At 42.7% G+C, this 22,949-nt stretch overlaps 1 protein-coding gene across 2 annotated transcripts; it reads right to left on the reverse strand.

Annotated features, from left to right (window-relative positions):
- Window positions 1–246: 246 nt before the first annotated feature.
- On the reverse strand, window positions 247–22,208 carry LOC105254865 (protein groucho). 2 transcript variants are annotated; one of them, XM_011263806.3, is made up of 12 exons: window positions 21,777–22,208; window positions 14,167–14,264; window positions 13,492–13,555; window positions 11,554–11,598; window positions 10,194–10,331; window positions 8,320–8,602; window positions 7,076–7,101; window positions 4,143–4,289; window positions 3,148–3,740; window positions 2,542–2,814; window positions 1,848–2,451; window positions 247–1,089 (listed from the first exon to the last, which is right to left on the reverse strand). In XM_011263806.3, the coding sequence occupies exons 1-12, from the start codon at window positions 21,834–21,836 to the stop codon at window positions 982–984; spliced, it is 2,439 nt and encodes an 812-aa protein (XP_011262108.2). In that variant the 5' UTR covers window positions 21,837–22,208; the 3' UTR covers window positions 247–981. The 2 variants fall into 2 exon arrangements, with proteins under 2 accessions (XP_011262108.2, XP_025262375.1); XM_025406590.1 differs by lacking the exons at window positions 11,554–11,598; window positions 13,492–13,555; window positions 14,167–14,264; window positions 21,777–22,208 and adding an exon at window positions 10,652–10,907.
- Between the last annotated feature and the right edge of the window lie 741 nt (window positions 22,209–22,949).

Consider the following 22,949-nt stretch of genomic DNA (forward strand, 5'->3'; position numbering starts at 1 on the left):
TGTTTTTTATTTCCACCGACACCTACCCGCTGTGTGTGCACAGCCCCGATTTTTATCGGCCTGACGACCACTAATCATTTTGTTTTTAACGATAGAACAGGAGCTATCTCGTTGTTTCGATTCTACTTTTTCCTTATTACTAAATTGTCGCGTTTTCCTAAAAATCCGATAAATTATTATTTTTTTAAGATACGAAGAGTATAAATAGGATTTGGAGAATTATTAGGATTAAACAAGAGGTTATTTTGTCTTAATTATCATACATCATTTATTGAGATGGATTTTCGTGCTTCACCTCTTGTGAACTTTTTAGTCTTTATGTATTTACAATCTGTTTCTCTTGATATATGCCATCTCACTCTTAAAGGTAGTAGAAAAATATCATGATATAATTAAGACGTGCTATTTACAAAATGTACAGATAAGAAGGATAAGAATAATCACAATCAAAGAGCGACCAAACGCGCCAAGCGAAACAGATTCCAATCTGAAGTAGATTTCAATCTGTGTAAAACAAACCGATGGTTCTGTAAATAATGATCCCAACATTAATTTGCGAGATTTGAATGATGCATTTAACTCTTACAAATTTTAAGAGCACTCGATTCAATATACATTTCTATTTTTCAACAAATTCTGTATTCGTCAAAAAAAGAGATGGCAATTTTGCATTTTGCAATTGAAAAGACCTATTCACATTCGCAAAAAAAAGTTTTTCAAATAATTGCTATTTTCAGGCCGTCAAAACGTATGTTCCTCTTTAAGCACGTTTTGAAATTTTTATTCCGCTACAATTGCGCGATTGTTAAAATCTCTGAAAATCTGTTGAACAATCTATTCGTTTGGCGCGGCTTTGATCTCACTTTCCTGTCAACGAGCGAATAACAACGATAATGAAAAGAGCAATAACATCGTCACACTTTCGTCAGTACTCTTGTACAAGCGCATCGTTTTCAAGGGACAGAGTCAGTTGATAACGTCTCAGTATATGACTTCGTAGACGGTGGCCTTCTTGTCGCCCGAACCAGTGACGATGTACTTGTCATCCGTCGATACGTCGCAACTGAGCACCGATGAGGATTCCTTCGACTGTAAATATAATCGACAAATACGTCGTCGAGTGAGCGCGATAACGGTAACGCGTTGCTTGCTGCTGGAGGATAGAGAAAGAAGAAGAAGCGAGAGCGAAAGAAAAAGAAAGAAAAGATGCACGAATGATAGGACGTTATAAAAGTTTGAGAGCGTCGAGGCTCGTTTGCTCGTTTTATGAAACCTCAAAAGCGTAAACATATTTACGAGCACAGATATCTATTATTATTCCACCGCTTCGAATTTCGCTCGATAACGAAATCGCTAACGCATATAGCGCGCGATTATTCATAAATTTTTATAAATCAGCTTTTTTTGCTTCTCGAATCACGACTCGATGGCTCGTTTATATCGCGTAATTATATAGCTTCTTAATGAGCCGTTTCGCGATCGTCTCCAACGCCTGTCTCGCCGTCTTGTCTCGTGCGTAACGCCGTACTTATTCTCCGCGTGAGGTGCGAAGGCAATTTATGTACATAATTTGCACACCGAGCTTGTAATAAGCGCATAAATAATTTTGAAATTTAAGATATAATTAAAATGTAATTTTATTTTTTTCAATCACATTTTTCCTCCTTTATACAGCTACATTTTTATACTTTTCATATTTTTAAGATTGCTATATTTGCAGTTCGAGATAAATTAAAAAATATTTAATTCTTGCGCGAGATTTACAGTTGCAAATTTTAAAAAAAGCTTTATTCACGTTAATCGAATAATGGAAAACGAGAAAAAAAGATGAACTAATTGATACCAACCTGGAATATCGACGCTCCGAAAGGGGTACGCCAAGCATTCAATAAATTGTCCTTTCCCGTAGAGACGAACCACTTTCCACAGGAGGCAAACCTCAAGGATAATACGCAGGATTCGTGCAGATGCAATTGATACTTGTCCGGTTTCGTGGCATGTAACACTTCGACATGCGAATTCTCCATGCCGACCGCTAACCACTCGCCGGTGGGGCAATAGCCGAGGGAAAATATCTGCGACGAAAAGTCGTGTTGCTGAAGTTGTCTGCCTTCACGGAGTTCCCAGGAACGCACGGTATTGTCGAGACCTCCCGTCCAAATTTTTGTACCGTCGGCGGAAATATCTATGCATGAGGCGCCGTCCGTGTGGCCCTGGAATTGTCTGAGCAGCATTTGATTATGTAGGTCCCATACAGCGATGTTTCCGTCGCTGCAGCAGCTGAAGCACACTTTTGAGTCTGGCGAAATCGCCAAGGCGTAACACGCCGGTGCCGAGGATGTTAGTTCAGCCTTGATTCTCGGCGTCGGACTGGCCAGGTCCCAAATACTCAGTTGACTCGCTTCACCGCCGACTATTAACGTCCTACCATCCGGAAGTAACTTGACCGACCTGTATTAGACGAGCGCGAAGCGAGGTTTTAGTATCGTCGATGTCAATTCGCGAAAATAAAACGCATTTATCTCCATCAGTTTTACCGACCTGATGTAGTTGTCGCGTTGCAGACAATCAAGCTGCGAGACTGGCTTCACGTTGCTCATACTTGTCTGGGCGATGTCCCAGACTTTGACGCAACCTTTACCGCCGGTGTAAACGTACTTGGTCGGATTCGAGATGGTTACCGCGCAGACTACCTCGCCATGATTTAAGGTATTAATCTGACGCGCATGACGCGGTATGCCTGGACCACTGAGAGCGTCCTGCGGGAAAGGCGACGGTTGCATCTGACCGTCGAGCATATGGTAGCTATACGCGCTGCGAAACAATTTTGTCTCGTAACAATTACGATGAATCTCCTCCCATTTTTTGCCTAATGTTAATTATTGTTCATGGCGTCAATTGTTTATTTTAAATTTAGAAATTTATATTTGATCAATCAATTTTTTAGAAAATTCGCGTAATTTTAGAAGATATTTCTGCACATTTATCTAACTTTATAAATTGGTTTCATTGTATTATTTTTACATGACTCGCGCGAATTACGATGTTATTGCAAAAATATATCGAAAATTATATCGAATGATGGAACTTCCCGTCAAGAGAAGCGAGTATCGATATAAATTCCGCGAGATGGATTTGAGTACTTACGGTTTGCCCCCGGGTATGCCGATGGAAGTCCTCACAGCTGCATGCGGATCATACAGTATCGTCGAAGGCGGCCTAGGTGTCGCGTAACCGTTGTAAGCCATAACGTCGGCGACATGCGGGTGTTGACCGTGCGCCGTCGGGACGAGATTATGGGGCGGTGGATGGCCCGGAGGTGGATAATGCAACGGATAAGCGGTTGGCGGTGGCACAGCACCGGGAGGTACGGATGGAGCCTGATGCAGCAGTTTACTGGAGGCTGACGATGTCTTGCCGCCACTGCCGATTACCGTCGCCGATCCCGATGTCGGTGTCAACGGCTTCGAGATCGGCGTCGACGGTTTCTCACGGTCCTCCATTTTCTTAGCCGATGGCGTGCTCGCATTGCTGCTGGTACCGCTTCTCGGCGAGTGCGGAGGTACCGCGTCCCTCTTTGACGTTTGCACGCCGGTGGATCCTATCGTCGGCACCGTTATCGAGGACGCCTTGTCGAGGCCGTTCTCGCGCGGCGACGTCGTCCCGTTTGCTATAGGACTCGGCGGACCATCGCTTCCGTCATCCACGATTAGATCCTGGTCACTTTTTTCGCCGTCGCTCTGAGCGGAAAGAGCACCGATAATCATGGAGATGCCTCTCGGAAGGCAATATTTTTTTTTATCACCTAATATCGATCTGAAGAAGCCGCCATTGACTTTTCGCAATTATTGCTCATGAAATGCTCGATAAATTTTCAAAATTTCTAGATCGCGAAAGAGAGATTGAAGAAATATGTATTTCGTTAAAATAAGAAAAGTATTTAGATGTTACTCGAGTAGCGGGTTCTCCTTAGATAGATCTTGCATCTTGATGCAATTATTGTCGTTTTATAACGAGGACCGATAAAGGTTGAAAGTGTTTCTCAAGTAATACCATCAACAACCGCATAATACGGAGTCCGACTTGTCACGACGACTCTCTTAAAATACAAACAAAGTAATTTTTTGTTATTAAGCACTTACGTGCACTATGTCCTTCTCTTCCTTTTTCATCTTCTTCATCGGGTGATGATCGTGATGATTTTGCGAGTGATGAGAATGATGAGTGTGAGTGGCCTCTTGTGGTGTGCGTGATCGGCTATATTTGTCGGCCGGCGAGATTGAGCCTCTCTGTAAAACGCACGGGGTAACGAAATCTCTCTAAGAAACTAGTGATAAATGGTTCTGAAATCGAATTTACATAGGACATCCGATATCAAAGCCGCAAAGTCGAGATATCCCATTACAACGTTCGACAGAGAAACCTCTTAAAGGTAGATGTTTGCGTTGGCGGGTACATCAGCGTTATATGCGCTAAATCGACACACGCGATACGAAACGAAGAAGCAGTCGGATATACGGGCCTCTCGCGCCTCCTCCCCGTTAATTCCGCGGATCTCGTTAATCTCATTTAACAACAGACACCACGCGGCAAGTACACAGACTGGAACAACGATCAGCCACATATTCCCTGTGGCGCCGACGAACGTGACAAAACCGTAATTACCCGCGTCGACGCGGGTTATTATCAATCGTCACGCGAACGCTCGCGATAATCGATTTCGACTTTACCAGCTACTATACCGCCCACCTCTCGATATCCACTCGTTGCGAAACGTATTAAAATGTAACTTTCATCGACGTTGCATCGCGCCGATTTTTCACCTGCATGACGCTTTTCAATGAAATATCAATTTAGCGAGCGACGAAGCGTCCGGGACGCGAGCATGCGATAAAATCGCATCTCTGACCGGCGAAATTTATATTTATTTATTTATTTATTTATTTATTTATTAAACGCACCCGGCAAAAAAAAATTCCCTCGAGCGCGTATGGTACGCATGCCGTTGTATATTTATCAAAGATAAATATACATAGAATGAATGAGTTACATGATGCAAATAGCCTCGCAAACGAATGTAAGAACAAAAAAAAGTGCTCGAAGGGCGCAAGTTTATTCGGCGACATATAATATATATATGAGACAATGTCTGTATTTACGAGTTCGGATAGTTATAAACGAGCGCAGATGTAGTATAACGCCTATCGGAAATCAAGTATGTGTACAAATCCTGCGTATCGGAGAATTCGCACAGCGGATCTAATAATAACGCGCGTTTCGGTAATAAATTCCCGCGAATTTCTCTACGCGCGACGAGGGAAAAGTTGGCACGCCTCGGCGCGTGGATCCATCGGTCTCATCGGTCAATTCGTAATAGAACGTAATGGAATTCGGGATGACGAGACGCGTGGAGAGCGTACAAACGAACAAACAGACGATAGTTGAAGGAAGGAAAACGCGAGAGGAGGCGCGGCGCGCGCGAATCAGCTGTTAGTCAGTGACAGCTGATAATGATTATAGAGTGGAGCGTCTCGACGCGACGGACGCGACAGAGGAGGCGAAGGGAAGAAAAACCGGGGTAAAGAAAGAAACGCGATCGGCACGAGAGACTCCGGGAAAGAGTAGTGCTCGGGCACATCGGCACGGACGCAGCGGGCGAGGAGAGAAGAAAATAGAATGGCGAGAGGCGGAATGAGAGGGCGTCGATGGGCGTTTCGCGGTCCCGCGATGATTACAGGCTCGGCAAACCCGTAATACAAGATATACCCTTTCTTTTTCCCCTATGTTATTCTTTCTCGCCTTCCTTTTCCTCGGCCGGCGACACCGGCGAGGCTCGCACGAGATCTAGACGCGCGATGTTGCCTCGAGGGAGGAAAGACGCGACCGTCTTTGAAAACTTAGACGTAGCTAGATTAATCGACAGTTTTATCCTTGCATGTGTGAAAAATCTTATCGTACCTCGCATTTTTTACGACGGTTAATTATAATACGAGCAGAAAAAAAAATTCCAGGAATTTATCTCTTCGGTAATCGCGATTAAAGTTACAAGGTACTTTAAATACCGCGAATAATTCGATGGAAAAATAATATGCAACCGTCTTCTTGGCCTCCTATATTTTCGCCACTTTACACGCCTCCCCTCGCGCCTGTAGGCGCGTTAAAAGTATAAATTGCAATATGCAGCATGCACTCGTATGCGAGGTACGCTGAAGCGGCGCTCGTTGCACTCTTGACGCGCGCGCGAGTCAAGTTACACGCGCGTAATGTGCGTGTAATACACGAGGCCGCAATAAGTGCCACTCGGTCGAGTGCATTGTACATTGTAGAAGCCGTAAGCGTTTCATATATATGTACATCGAATAACAAAATATATTACTTTCACAAAGAGCAGAGCATAGTCATTGTGTAAATGTTCCGTCAACTTTTAGAAGATTCCAAGATTTTGTAACGCTCATCCTCATCTCACTTTTTCGATTATAAAATAAATAATTATTCTTGGCGCATTTATTTATTCACATGCACCAAATAAAAATATAAATTATATATTATGTATTATTATATTCAGTACGAATTACATATTATAATTGCCATTTTAATATTTTATTTTGCTGTATTATATTTATCTTACAATTTTCTAAAATATACATGATGTATATTTATATATAATATCGTGTTTTCTAAATTAAAATTATTTGTAATTTTACCAAATGCAATAAATTCATATTTTTATTTATGCATGTATTATACCGTGAAAGAATAAATTTTATTTTTGATAGAAATATGAAGAAAATGCATCTTGAAAATTTAAAAATTTTTTTTAACAAGTGCTGCGCTTCGTAAAAATAGTATATTTTATTACACAATGTACATATATGTATGAAACGCGTACATAGTATAAGTATATTTTTATTAACTATTGTTATTCTATTGAAATAAAAACGTAAGCCATAAGTTGTCTAGACGATCATTTACGCTGCTAATATAGGAATCATTTACATTCTCATTGAGATTCATGTTTCCATAATGCAAGTTAAATAATTCACCTTGTGATAAAATATGAAAATTTATTACTCACGTGTCTCTCTTCCGTTGAGCTTAGACCTGAAAGAAAAAAAATTCACAGTAATGTTCGTTGCAAATTTAACTGGTTTATCTATACTACGTAGATTTCTGCACAAGTATATTAGATCGCTGATTATTTTAATCGGAAAAAAAAAAGAAAAAAAACACTGTCTCTAGTTGTTGTAACAAACATAATATAAATAATACAAATATATATATATATATATATATATATATATATATATATATATAAAAGTAATAAGATACAAAGATCGCGAGGAAATATTGAGGACGATTGAATATCAAGTATCGCGCATCGATAAAATGTTAATAACGAGCCGCGTCGTAAAACGATGGTCAGTAGCCATCTAGAGGGGGGGAGGGAAGTGCCCATATAAATGATCTTCATGCATATTTATGCGCGCTTTTCGCTGGAAACCGCCGTTAGCGCGTCCGCTAACAGGGTGACGCAAACACGCCCGCTCCGCCGAAAGCGGATACCCGTAATAAAGCGCTTTGAACATTTCCCGGCGAGAAAAAGGTAGAGGGGAAGGGGGGGGGGTCGAGAATCGATTATATATATATATATATATATATATATATATATATATATATACATATATATTTTTTTTTACACTCTCGTCGATCTTTGCGACTTTATAACGATCGGTGGACAGCTCGTTCTCGTGAATATACGTTAAATCGCATAGAGACCTTTGCGAAAATAATTTCGCTACTAGTTGTATATCGGTATCGTGCGTGTGTATTCTCGCAAAAAAAATTGTTGCACTAAAAAAAGACCTTTAATAATACCGGCACTATGCATAGGCATCAAACACCGTTATATAACAGAAATTTTCATAATACCGATATGTGCGTATAAATTCGTAGTACATTCATAAATAATATATATTTTGCAAGAGAAATTAGGAGGACAAATCAAAGTACGTAAAATTTCGAAACTTTCCTATTAGTTATCTTGTTATTCTTTTTAGATTGTTCTATAACGGAAATAAATAAATAGAATTTAATCGATATTCTTTTTTTTAGCGAAGCAAAATTAATATGCAAGATTCTGTATATTTTTTTCGAATCGCAAAAAGCTATGAATATTCTCAAGCAACATGACAATCAAATTTCGCAAGACAATTAGAAACAAAGGCTGAGAATTTCCCGATCATTCGATATACGTAACAATACGCAATCACGCGACTAGATATCGAAGATAGATATGCGAGTATAGAATCGAGGACTCACCACCGTTGCTCTTGAGATCATCCGGCTGACCGCGATGGATATCCGGCTTGCCGAGCATCGACAGGGAATGCGCGGCAGCGGTCGCGCCTGGGTTCGCGGCGACCGCCCCGGGTGTTAGTCCGAGGCCGAGCAAAGCCGCGGACGCGGAAGTCGGCACCGGAAGCCCGGCAGCTGGCCCCAATCCGGGAAGTCCAGGTAGACCCGGATGAGCGGCTATCGCCGCCGGTGGTATTTGCTGAGCGTGTATTTGCTGAAGGATCCGCGGTATGTCTTGCCTCTGTTGCTGTAACCGCGTATGCAAAATAACGTTCGTAAATCGATCGTGTGTATACTTGTGTGGTTTTGTCGTACGGTAAAGGCTCGCCAGAAAGGCAAATTAACGGTGACAATGCCCCATCAAATTTAGCCCAAGGAATTATGAGCGCATATGCAATATATTATTATATGAAAGAAAATAGAAAGCAAGAGAAAAAGAGTCAGAATGTTTAAAGTATAATAAATATTGCTAGATTTATATTTTCACAGAAATATAGAGATAATATTTAAAAACTATATTCTATTCCATCGGAAAAAAAACATGCGTGTTATCTCTGCAACATTGAAAAATCGCGCGACTCTCGCGGACACGATACACGTCGAAAATCACGGTGTTCGTTCCCGGCGCGTGAAATGAAACGTAATAGTCCCAAACGAGGTTTAACGCGCCGTGAATAATACGCGCAACGTGTGGCGAAGCGGAGGAAGGGGGCGAGGGGGCGAGGAGCGGAGAAAATAGCGGGAAGAGAGGATCGGAATCACGCCACCATCATCGCGTTTTGCCTCGGGGTGAGCGCGGGTGGAAGATGAAAGAGGGATGGAGGGAAATGAGGGGGATGGAGGACTATACGTTCCTCGCGCGGTGTTATTAAACGAAATATTGATTCAACCTCTGTTTACCGAATAATACATATTCATGAGGGTTAGCGCTTCTGTCTATTTGCCTTCATCGTCCCTTCGGTCGGCGCCGCACCCTTTCCCGCTGCGTTTTGCGTACCGCGCCATCCCGTGCGTACTTTCCCCGTCGTACGAATCCCTTCGCCACGAACCCCTCTCGACAGGCCGTAACACACGAGCACGCTAATTATATTTCGCGTAACAGTGACGCACGTCGCGTAATGACAGATTGGCGAGATTGCGGTTTGCGTCGCAATGACCTTGTCCGAGTGATTATTCTTCCGCGCTTTCACCCGTCATCAAAGACGACGTCTCGATTACGTATATCCGTGAAGCCACGATAAGGTAAAAATGTTTTTGCTTTATTTTATCGAGGTATGAAAATGCTTTGCTACTAAAAATACACGAAGAAAAATACGTTAAATTATGATACGTCAATATTATAAATGCAACGGACAGCAACCGCAACATTAGGATTTAAAAATTTTAATTTTTTAAAGGATTTTAAACACGTTTTTGGCGATGCCAAGGAAGAAGCGTAACTGTGCTTGTGGCTGAGTTTTACATTGACCCGCTTGCATGATGCAATTCGAGCTTAAATATCAACTTTTTTTCCAACGCGCACGTTTGTTTTAACGAAGCTACGAGGTTGAGAAATTATTCAAATCATGCGCGCGAGAATCAACTCTGAACTCAATTATACGCAACACGTCTACTGAATGCCAATCTCGCGTTTCGATCGAGTGTGCAATTGCGCTTATCTGTCGTACGAATATGTAGTCGCACTGCGAAATGAAGAAAAGAATCTAATATCGGAAGTCGTAAACAGTAACGGTTATGAAATAGTCCTCGAAATAAAAGAATATGCGCCAAATTGCTCTCGGAAAATTTAAAAAATACTCGGAAAATAGTCAAATTTACACAGTCTGCTTGTTACTTACCCCAACTACGCCACCTAAATCATTCACTGTAACTTGCTTTGCTCTTTCAACGGTATTCGCAATCTGCTGCTGATGCTCTTGCGAAAGAAACGGTAGGATTTGGCCGATGATAGTGCTCAGTCTCTTTACTATCTCCATCTGGAAAAGCAAGACAATATACATTACCATGCAAGATATAAAAGTATAATAAAATATCGAATAATCAATTAAACAAGACAGATTAAAGACATAAATATAATTTAGTTTATAATACATTTTTGTAATATGTTAGTGCAATAATAATTTGATTTTTATTTACAAGTAAAATCCGCCGCAATGTTTATAGTTAATAAGAACAAAGATATGCGTACATAAAGAGATTCTCTCGAATTTGGCGTATCACGAATGTGTTTAGTCGTTGGCTCGACAAGCGAATTAGAATTCTCAGAAACGAGATAGAGAGAGAATGTTGGACACACCGAGCGCGAGTAATAGTTGAGGTCCAGCTTCAGCCTCCCCCGGCTACATCTCGAATGGAGAAACGCTGTCCCAGGTGAATAATGAAAGCGCGAGTTGAACGACGACGACGACGACGACGGCGATGACCGCCTAACGTCTCGTCGCCTTAAACGCGCGAGTAACGAGCGAGGCTGGCTACATATTTCTCCGACCGGGGGGCGATCTGCTGTCAACGAGACGTTCGTTTCCTCTATTTTCGTCGCGTCCACGCAACGTCTTCAGGCCGACGGTTACGGTATATCGTGCATGTGCGCGCGCGTACATTCCGAGAATAAAGCACTCGCGAGGCGAAGCATAAGATGCAGGAATAATGAGACGTATTTACGAAGCCAAGTCGTCCCCCACCGATGCGACGCGACACAACGATTCGACAGCTCGCCATGAGAATTTTCAGATAGCTTTGTGGTTCTTTGAACCTGGCCAAGAGGTGCAACGACGGTCTCCGCCAAACATTGAGTAATAGATGAATAGATAAATTTATCTTATCCAAGTATATAAACTGATAAATTTATTATTGATAAAAGATAAATAAAACTGAAAAATACAGCGCAGTACAATATGTCAATAAAGCATATGTGATAATAGAATGTAATCGAAGAATAGAATTGAAAGTTACGATACTTGATAAAAGAATGAAACATATACCTAGTAATGCATAGAAACATAAAAATGCATACAAAATGCAATTTGTAATGCATATTACTCGGATAACAAGAATTTATTTAAAAAAATGTAACATGTCGAGTCGCGTATAAACAAGAGAAAATAAAAAAAGAAATTCACGATCACGTTTACAAAAAATGCAAAAGCTTTATACGAGCGACGAATAGAGTATCAAAGCAAAATGAAAATTCAAACTCACTTGCTTGTGCATCTCGACATTTAGGCCGTACGACATCTCGTAATACTGCAACAGAAAAAAATTCTTATGATATACTTCAGTAATCAAGATGCATCAATATGTGTGATTTACAATATTTTGTCAGAAAAATGGGAGTAATTTTTCCGAGAATGGATTCCCATCGCGGATGAGATTTCCCGCGAATGATCCAGCGAGCACCAGCCGAGGCGGTTTCAATCACGCGTGATAACGTGATATTAATTATCGTTAATCGCGATAATGCACTCGAGTCTGTCGGCCGAGTGTACTTGAGAGGCCGGTTGCAGTTAGAGTTGCAGTTGCAGAGAGAGAGAGAAAGAGAAAGAACGAGAGAGAGAGAGAGAGCACACGCGAGAGTCCGTGAATAATACGAGACGAGGAGATGAACGCATGTAAACGCGCACTGGCCGGGTTACAGGTTCTTAATTTTACGAGCCATTAGCCCGATAATTACACGGGCGAATTAATTGCAGCGTAAGTAAGTTATTTCATCCGGCAGATAGACACAGCGAGGAGGCGGCGAGGAGGAGAGGGTGGATGCTGGAAACGAGTATCCGGGGGATGATGCGCGCATTAACGGAGGTTGTTTAACGGGAGTTGAGATCGGTAGGTTGCAGCGGAATCGGCGGACTCTTTCCCCGAAGGCAATAGCGTTCGTTGGATGTAACAACGTCTTTAATGTGTCCTTAACGAGATCACTATCGCGAATCGGAGAGAGGAAAAGCATTCACGTATCAAATGGGCTAAGCGGAGATTAACTGGTGGCCCGTTTACATTAGTGGCCTAGTCGATTAGGTCGATGAGAAAATGCGACGAGAGAACGGGGCAATGGCCAGTGGCGAATTAAAACCATAAACGATGAGTCGACGGCTACGTCAAATTAACGCGCTTTCGATTTAATTATTCGCTCGATGTTCAATACGGAGATAAATAAAAGACTCGCAGAACGTAATACGAGAAGAGTAAAAGTCGTTATGCCACTTCAAAACTGTTGCCAATTTATACAAACGCAGCTAAAAAGAACACGCGCTTTTTATTGTGAAAACATTTAAGAGTTTCAAACGCGAATTAAAGAAAATTAAAAGTATAAATTTGACATCATCTTTAATCACAAGCTCATACTTCTGTTCGCACTTTGGTCGTGTGAAGAGAAAAAGTAAAAGCTTGTGATTAAAGATGACGTCAAATTAAATGTTTTTTTTAATACAAGAGAAAAAAGCAAACCGCTACGAGAATGAGAAGGTACGATATTATTCTCTCTCGCGGGACTCGAAAATCCATAAATAACTGCGCGCTTGATTTTTGCTTGTCGTGTCGTAGAAGATGGTCCATTTGGTAGCGATGAGGAGAGGAGGTGCTCGAATATTAATGAACCGTAGACCGCTGTCGCCGCTGCCGCGACCTAACAGCGTATTACATACTTCGTCATTAAACGCGCGAGCGTTGCAGCCTAATTCGATGAGAGCTACTGGCTCTTAGAGTCATTAGCTATGCACAGTACGTGCGCACACGCGCATATATATATATATATATATATATATATATATATATATATATATATATATGTATATATGTATATGTATGTATATGTATGTATGTATATATATGTATATGTATGTATGTATATATATGTATGTGTATGTATTATCTGTAGTATATCCGACTATTCTACGCGCGATGTAACGAGCTAATGTAAAGCTCGGTCCCGGCCCTCGGTTGGAGGATGCAATTAATGCTAAGAAGCCGAGGCGGTTTAGCGGTCGAGCGAGCATGATTATTCTGGATATGGAAGGCGCGGGAGAGAAACGGAGAGGAAGAGAAGGAGAGAGAAGAAGAAGAGAACGCAGAGGCAGTCGAGGGAAACGTTACGACATTTAACCGACACGACTAACTTTACGACATAGCAATGATCGTACTCACCATCACGTAGTGTCGCTGAATCTCGATCTTCTCGGTAGCCAGTTTCTCGCACTCCAGCTTCAGCCTGCGGAAAGAAAGAGATGAAGGAACGTGTCGTGAAACGCATGCGAAAACAGTCGAGTCGCGGAGACACGCTCGAGTAAGCTGGCGAAACAGAGAGAATCCTGAGAGAGGAAAAACCGCGAATCGCGAAAACCACGTTCTTTACGAATGGAATATGCTCCGCGTACGTGTGGCGAGCGAAAAAAAAAAAGAACAAGAGGAAGAAGAACCGTCGAGCAACGAGAAAAGTTTCGATCCGCGCGCGCGCGTTGCTGCTACTGCTGCTGCTACTAGTGCTGTTGAAAAATGCAAGACCCGTCTTGCCGGTATTCGTGAAACTCGAAGCTCGAGTTCGTATATTCGCGAGCTGCCATTACGTATCCGGCGCACAACCACGTTGTATAGGATGGCGTGCAGCTGCGCTTGTTCCCAGACCTTTTTTTTTCTCTCGCGATACGACTCGCTACATCCTTACGCGCGCTTCCGCATCGGATAAAAATAAAAAAAAAAAAAGAAGGAAAGAGAATGAAGTCCGCGCGTGAACGAGAAAATGTGCTCGTATACCTTTTTCCCGAGTGACGACAGACAGCGCCCGATATCGATAAGATTACGATAAGAACGTTCAATACTCACGCGTGATATTGCGTCTGCAGAAAGTTGAATTCCTCCTTGATCCGGTCGCAGGATTCGCCGATCGTAAACTTGAACGGCTGACCAGGCTGCGGCGGGCCCTGGGGACAAAGAAACGAGAGAATCTCTTAGTCGGGCTTAATTTAGCACAATACACATATAGATATATCGATCGTGTCCCAGAAACGTCGGCGGATCGATTCGCGCGCGGCCAGCACTCGAGATCCACGTCCTCCTGTCCCGAATAATTAACTCCGTACAGCTGTTCGACCGCGAAAGGGCAGGGGTGCCGCCGTGCGAGCGAAAGTGATACGATGGATTGAAGGGGAGGAGGCGAGGGTGGATGGTGGTGGATGTAGACATACACAACTACACACGTGCATACGCGATTACACGAGGCCGAGGCCCCGTTCGGCAATAGTCGGTTGCGATCTCTCGGCCCATGTGAGCCATGCTGCAACAGCGGCTCTTTCTCTCTCTCTCTCTCTCTCTCCCTCTCGCTCTGCGCGCGCGCGCGGAGAGAGAGCAAGTGTTAATTACATGTTTGCGGTGTCCGCGAGGATTACACGCTACAACCGAAACTATAAGCCTGCGCTTCGTCGTGTATGAGTACGCGCACGCGCGTGCATGCATGTGTGCATAAATATGTGTACGTCGTTAACAACGATATGTATTCTCGCACACATCCGTGTCCTTCGGCGAATCCGTAAATTACATCACGCCGAGCAACGACGTGATATTTGTTTCCACGGCATCACACGGGGTTAACATCGTACGACTTTGCCAATCCGAGCTAATGACATACGCTGAACTTAACGCGATGAATGAATACTGGATTCCAAAATAACTTCTCTCGCGACAATGTCGCTACTCGAGAATGGAGAACAAAAGGGGGTCAAAGTCGCCGACCTTTCCGTTACAGCCTCTGGCTAGCGCGGTCGAAGGTTGCGCGACCAAGTAGTCGCGAAATTTACGAAACCGAGAGTGGAAAAGGCGCAAGACAATAACGGCAGGCGCGAGCGTGAGAAGAAAGGAGGATACGTACGTATATAGGTGGACGGAGAGAGGAAGCGGATAGTCGGATGGAGGTCGCGGCGAGAGGAAGAGAGGAATTGCGGACAGGAGGGAGGGAGGGTGCGGGCGGCCAAAGGTGGCCACGACGAGGGAAGTTGCGGTTTTCGCGGTCGCCGTGGTTGCGGCTTAGGCAAATTGAGATAGTTCGCAAACCACCGACCAGCTGACCCGACCGTCACGCCAGGATGCGCCAGGACGGCACATGCCGCACGCTGCCGTGCTCGATGCTCGCGTCTCCCTCTCTCTTTTCTACTTGCGAGAATTTAGCGAGAATCTCGACAATCTCTTTGCCTCTTCGTCGTCCGATCATTCATAAATCTTGTCCGCGATCCTCGAGACGAGAATGAAACCGTTATAGCGCGGCCAGTGCCGATGTTACCTGGCGATATCGAGCACCACTGGCGCGCCAGGCAAACAGCACTGTATCGTATTTGTGTGCTTAGCTCGGCAAATGTTAGCCAGCATATCGCTTATGGTGCTTGTTGAGCGAGGGTGATGGTCGATAGTTTCCGCAGCGGCGGCGGGAAGGGTAAAGAGTACCTCGGCTCGCTCTCTCGTAGCGGTAAAGGTACTCGGCATCGCGTTCGCATCAGCTTAGCGCCGATCCGACGACGTGGACGCGAAGCAACGAGCGAGCGAGCGAGCCAGCACGAACGCATACATCGTGTTTGTCCATCCGTCCATATAGGGCTGTTTGTTTTTGCTCTCGCTGTTTGAAGAACGTCGGGATCCCGGTCTGTGCAAACTCCTCATTATTGTGAACAGTGCACACGGGATATAAAGCGCGTGCGCGCGCTCTCGCCCGGCCCGCCAAAGTTACACGTGTCAAGTCGCGCGTCACGTGTGCGTGTACACGGTCGCGATCTTTTTCTTCTCCTTTTCTTTTCTTCTTTTTTTTTTTTTCGTGCGAGACGGGAGTCAACGCAACGTCGGTAACACGCTCGCAACAAGGACAGTCTCCTCTTAGCGGGAAGTCGCTAATTCTGGAGGCGAAATTTTCGAAATTCAAATTCGCAGCTTCTTCGATCATTTTATTAATCCTTTTTATCGCCGAGTTTCTCCTTAAAACCGGTTACGATCCATGTTGGAACGTTAATGTAAGATTTTTCTTTAATTGTGATTAATAAAAGAGAGCGAAAATTTCTGAGATAAAGCGACGATCTAAAAATGTTAATTTATGACTAAATGAACGATTGCAATTAACATCAGTCCCATGTTACATCATTCGTATGCGCATCGCATGTGTCAAAACGTTTCTTATTTACCGTGTCGTCACCGGTCTAATTATATTTACGAAAACGCTACAGATATAGCCTAATGTCAATATTTTACAGTTGAAACACGTTTCAGAAAACTGTTCGATGAGAGAGAGTAGTTTGAACAGTCGGGCGAGCGTTTAATACTTCTTATCTGATGACTCTAGGTCTTAAATTGGAAGATGTCGTCAATTAAATCACGAATCGAGAATTACGATCTCGATCACGAAGGCGTTCTTCCAGATTGATTAGCGACGATTAATTAAATAGCTAAATGCGCCTTCACGAGATCTCGGCAATGCTGCGTCGTCTTCGATGATAGAAATCTTGGCGTACTCGACAAATTCCTCCGCGCCGTTATATTAATTAATCATAAACTCGATGATGAGAGAAAGAGAAATTTTATTACATCTCGGCACGATGGGAGCCAGATAGCAAAGTAGTAAAAATAACAGGTATAAAAAAACATATATGATAAAAAACTTGACGTGATAAATACTGTAAAATGGAGAGGTAGATATAAAAGTAGGATTATTAAAATTGTCTTCTTTTTGCGTAGACAGCTCTTGCTAATTCTCTCTTTCAACAATTTTCGATTATATTCAGATCTTGTATTAAGCATTTTAAAACATTTACTTTTTTATACTTGAAAGAATCTTTATACAATTTTGCATGCATATGCTTGCGTGTGTGATATATTTTGTTGAAAAATAAAATGTTTATTAACAATTCCTATTATTTTAATATTACTATTCTAAACTAAATGTTTATTAATATTCCTATTATTTTAATACTTAATCTACCGTTTTATTCATGGATCATGAAAATGATAACATAATTTACAATTTGGCCATTTGAATTAAACTTTCTTTCATCGAAAAAATTTTATATTTTTTTTATGCCGAATCATGTGTCTATAAAAAACGAGTCTTTTATACTTAATGATGATTACGCTATTAAATTTCTTTTATTCTAAATATCCGCTTTGGTAAATAGCTTGATACAATCATATGTATCTTATATATCAACTGTCAATATTTATATATCGATATCTATATATCAACAATTTTTTAGAGGATTCGATAATAATCCGAGACTTGTATTTTTTCACTTGTATTTTTTCCTACTTATTTTCTATTTCAAAATATATCGTAATATCAGTACATGAGATTATAATTTCGATGAATGAAAAATCTAAAGCCGGGCTAGGAATTTTGTTTTTCGTATTTTACATCGTCATGTGATTATCAATTTGTTTATTCGTTGCATCATGTGTATAAAATTTAAAATTAAATACGGAATAACGCATACTATTGAATGACTTGGCATCGTCATCGTCATCGTTATCATTGACGTCACGGTACTTGACCGAGTTGACAGTGTTTCGGAATAGCTAAATAATTTCTTATCGATCGAAAAAAGAAAACACTCTCGATACTATAATATTATTGCTATTGTTTTATATCACTGTGTTTGACCTCGTAACCTCAGAGATCGAACTTACAATCAACCAAAGCGGAGTTTCAGTTATCATTTAGAACTAGTAAGTGTCGCACACAAAAGCGTGTCGAGTCATGAACGTTTCCTCTTCCATTATCAAATTGATATCAACTAATAATATATTGTGGAATGTGTCATCTCTTATCGCGGGAAGTATGTGCGAACGTATAATAGCCGGCTTGACAAAGATCAATAAGATATATATATTTCTAAATGCAAAACCTCGAAAGCACTCGAGTCGATCTAGGCAATAGATCTAATTCCTAAGGGCTAGTCGTTTCGAGGGATGCAAGATAGTCTCGGTTTAAAGGACTCAACGTTACAACAAGAATTCTGTGTGCGTGCACGTGTGTGTGTGTGTGTGTGTGTGTGTGTGTATAAAAGGGAGGAAGCGGGGGGGGGGGGACGAGGTATCCGTTGAAACTTTCCGCCTGGGGTTTCGTAATGATCGACGGGCCGATTTGTCCGGAAATAATATTTGTACAGCTTGTACGTAAACAGCCCTGGCGGCCCTGCAGAGTGCCAATAACCACCGCCTGTGTCAACTCGGTCAAGCACCGGAGCGTCAATGACGACGACGACGACGACGACGACGACGATGACGATGCCAAGAAGGGACAGCATTCGTCGTCGCAGATCGAAAGCGTCGACGAGACGACGACGACGAGGACGACGACATCCAAAAGTGCCGAATCGTTCGATAGTTTGACTGCGACGGAGGTAAGTAGCTGTCGCGACTTACGTTACCCGTTAACCCTCTATTTTCGTCCCTCCGCGATTCAGGTCACGTGGCGTGAATTAATCGAGAGCGTCGGTCGGGCGTTCCCCGATAATTAGTAAATTTGTCACTGTCATGTAAATACGTGACTCGATCTTCGGCATGGATTACACATAGCGGCGACATTCTTCGGAAATTGAAAGCGTATCGTCCGCGTCGAGATTTAATTGAACGCCCCATGTCGCGCGTCACTACTGCGCGTAATAATAGATTAAAGTCGTACGATGTGGATTGGGTTAAAAAGAAAAAAAAGGAACAACGATTATGACGCATGTCGCGCCTCGTCGGGGGAAGTTTGGTCGTTCTCGTCGTCTGAGATTCTCGTCGGACGAATGTTAATGAGAGAAAGAGATCGGAGAGGCGAGGTGGCCAACTATTTGCACGTGGCGAGATTTATAATGCTCGCGCCAATTGCACGTAACACGCTTCGCTCATTCCGCGGTGTAATTCATCGCGGTGTAATTACCAATGCATATTGCGGTTCTGCGGAAGCGCGCGAGCCCGCGCGGCCCGCAAATTTCGTGGTGCGCGAGCGATATCATTTCGCTGTCTCCCTCCCTCTCCCTCTCCCTCTCTCCGTCTCTCTTTCTCGTCTCGATTTCAATTTTGTTCCCGTCTCTTCCTTCTCGCGTCACGCCGGGAAATAATTACAACGGGAGATCGGACCGTGTCGTCGTTGGCGGAACACTAATGAGATTATCACCGCACGCGCGCGTTTGTGAAAGCATTTAGTACAAACAAAAGTGACACGCAAATGGAGGAAATACGAGCGGGTATAATTTTAAAATTTTCTTTCTCGCATCTCCGTTCAACTTGCGCGCGCGTAAGAAACTATATATATAAATAGACGTTATTGTTTAAATTGATCAATCATCCGCGAGTAATCTCATCTTGTCGAGATTCTTATCCGAGAGGCAAAACTCGCTCGCCTCGCCCGTTAACGCTAATATATACTTTCGAGAAACGATGAAAGAGGGAGAATAAAGTTAACGCTTTATTTCAGAGAAATTTCTCGATGAAGGGAAATTTGTCGCGGATATATCGGTTCGCACGCTTTGAAAATCTTCCAGGACGGTTCGTTATCGCCGCGCGACAGCAAAACGGGGAGCAAATCCATTTTTACGCGACGTGGCTTTTTTTGTTCCGTGTGTCTATTTTTCCCACTTTTCCGTTTGACTTTTTTTTTTCACCCCGCGTTTGTCGGACGGGGCGTGGGGGGGGAGGGGAGGCGCGCGGGTTAATCGTTGTGCGCGCGCGATGGTACGGCTACAGATATAATGTAATTGCGGATACCGGGGGGGGAGGAGGAGGGGGATCGGTTCCGGGCGCTCCCCCTCTCCCCGCCCACGCGATATATAGATTTATTTTCGTCGTTCGCGTACGAGCTTTTCCGCTTCGGCTCGCCGGGTGTTTACAGTCGAATGAAAATTTGCTCGCCGGCCAAATATTTTTCCGTCGTCGCTCGGCTCTGTTCGCGCGCGCGATTCGCCTGCCCCCCCTCCCCCTCCCCCCGCTCCTCCTTTTACGCCCTTCGCCCCATTGTATAACGCGTTGGTCAATTTCATCCGGTACGTATTTATACACGGTTGCGCCCAGATATTTAGCGCGGGGACCTGTGCGTGCGTGCATGCGTGCATGACTGCGAGAGCGCGGAACTATTAAGCGTTAGAGAGATGGGGGAGAATCGGGAGAAAGATAAATAATCGCCGGAAAGAATTTATTGTGGCCTAAGCTCCGCGCGCCAGCTTGGAAAACGTGAATTCGCCCCGCGCCGCTACTTTTTAATTATCTCGTTACTCCGCTAGAGCGACGTTGACAGCGAAGAAATAATGCGATTCATAGGCACGAGCGATGTGTATCTGGTAATAACTGTGTATGCGACGGGTAGATATCGGTCGATTAACTTCGAAATTAGCGCAGTTTATAGACACACACGAGATAAGGAGAACGAAAAGACATAATTTTCTTTGCGCTTAATCATTATAGATAAATGGATCGATATATTTATTATGGATAAATGGATCGATTAATTTAAACTTTCCTCGAGTCCACAAAAATATAATAAAGTACATCAAAAAATGGATAGATATGGTAAAAACGTGAAAAAAAGCAACGTAATTTCTGACAACCGTAAATTCTGAAATTTTGAATTTTTGGAAATATGTATTTTTACAAAGTTTATACACTTGACCAAAGAAGTAAAGCTATTTACAAGTAAAATATCATAATTCCGAAGGAATGCTCTCACTCCAATAGGACAATGGCCAGATTATGTTCGTACCGTGACTAATCAATTTGTTTTACTACCTAAAAAAGATTTCTATGCTTTATATTTATTACGCGCTATAAATTTTTTGCACAGACAGATGAGTATTTTAAGTTCTATTTAATTTCCATTCGTTTTTCTTTTTTTACATGAACGGTATAAATTACATAAAACGTAAGAAAGAGATGTTAACTTGGAAAAAAGAACCTTGAGTAAATGCATTACTTGTCGATATTTTGATCAATTTTAAATCAGTTTTCTCTAAACAGAAATAATATTGGAGGTTATCGTACGACACATCACACTTTTCAATTTTCAACATTATATTATAATTAAAAAGCTTTCGAGTGAAAATTCTTTTCAGAAAATAAAGAATGAATTAAAGAACATCATTTTGCAATCTATTTGCTTCTCTAAAGCTTAAATTTCAAGAAACGCTTTATCTCGAAGCGTTTATTATTCAAAAGCCAAGAGTGCCTCGATATTTTTGTAAAGGAAAGATCGATCGGAGGTTGGAATCCGCTTCCGTTCAAAGGGAGTGCGCTTACTCCGGCAATCGAAGCGACGAGTACATGTCGATAGTATATTCTGAGGAAAGAATCTCGCGACTCTAAACTTGTCGTTGGAGAAGCGCCTCGACTTTGAGAAAAAAAAAAAAATGGCCACGCGTTCCGCTCTCGTCCTCGCGTCCGACAATATTATTCGTATTGAAAAAAGGAAAAAGATATGGATTACGTACCGGATGTCGAGCTGCAGCCACGGCTACCGCTGCCGCGTTGATACCGGCGCTCGAATACATGTTACTCCACAGAGTTTTGCGACTACGTCACTACCGCACGTCGTCGAGGAACCGAGAAGCGATATTCTCACCGTCATTCATCACAGTCGCGTGAAGTGAGGTGAAGAATAGCGATGTATCAACACACGTTCGCACTAGGGAAATTTATATTCACACAGAGCGGCGAGTCGTACGGACGCGCACGTTACGCAACACATCACACGTAGAATATTTGTGAATCACGCATCACGTCGAGAGAGACACGTTATACAGCTGACACAATAGTCGCGCAAAACGAACCACATCCAACGGCGCGTGTGTGTCAACTGATGAACTGCCGCCGTCGTCGCTGCCAATCGCCAAGGAACGTTCGCCCCGCCACCTTCCGGACGCTAGGTGTCGCCCTGGGATACCTCCACGTGCTTCGTCACAGAGCTGCCATAGAAAAAAAAATGTTAGCGGGAAGATTCTATGGCTGGAATTCATAGTTCGATCTTATATTTAAGGGTCTTAAGCTCTCATTCCACCAATCAATGGCTGCATTGTAGCTATTTGATTGGTTGAATGAGTTCTTAAGATGATCTTGAATGTAAGACCGAAATATGAATACCGGCCTATGGAGGCGACGTGATTGCAGGCTTAAGTAGCGAATTTCGATCATTCGCTAGTTAGGTTAGATTAGGCTAGGTTCAACCTAGGTGGGAGGAATATAAAGAATAATGAAGGAAAATGTCAAGAGAGCTAATAATTTATGAATCACGATAACGCGTTTAAAAAGAATCTTCCTGCTCGTAATCGAAACTTGAGGAATTCTTTTTCAATAACGAGAAAAATAATTCAAGAACGTAGAGAAAAGAGAGAAAAGATTGTCAAAAGAGAATGGTTTGTGTTTTAAAAAAGGACTGAATAACTACTGGAAAAAGGAAAGAACGTTATTATCGTTACACGTGCCATATACATGCTTTATCTACACAAAAAGTTTTCAGAGTACTCGAGATTACCCGAACGGTCAGCGGGGAGTTCTTTAAACTTGACACAGTATGAGATATCGATACGCACTAGGAATAGTAATTTTCTTACAAGGGCCAACCGAGATGGAAGATTAAAAAATGTGGGTAGATAGGTGAAAACGTA

This window comes from Camponotus floridanus, unplaced genomic scaffold, assembly GCF_003227725.1.
Source record: "Camponotus floridanus strain SB8 unplaced genomic scaffold, Cflo_v7.5 scaffold15, whole genome shotgun sequence".
Lineage (NCBI taxonomy): Eukaryota > Metazoa > Arthropoda > Insecta > Hymenoptera > Formicidae > Camponotus > Camponotus floridanus.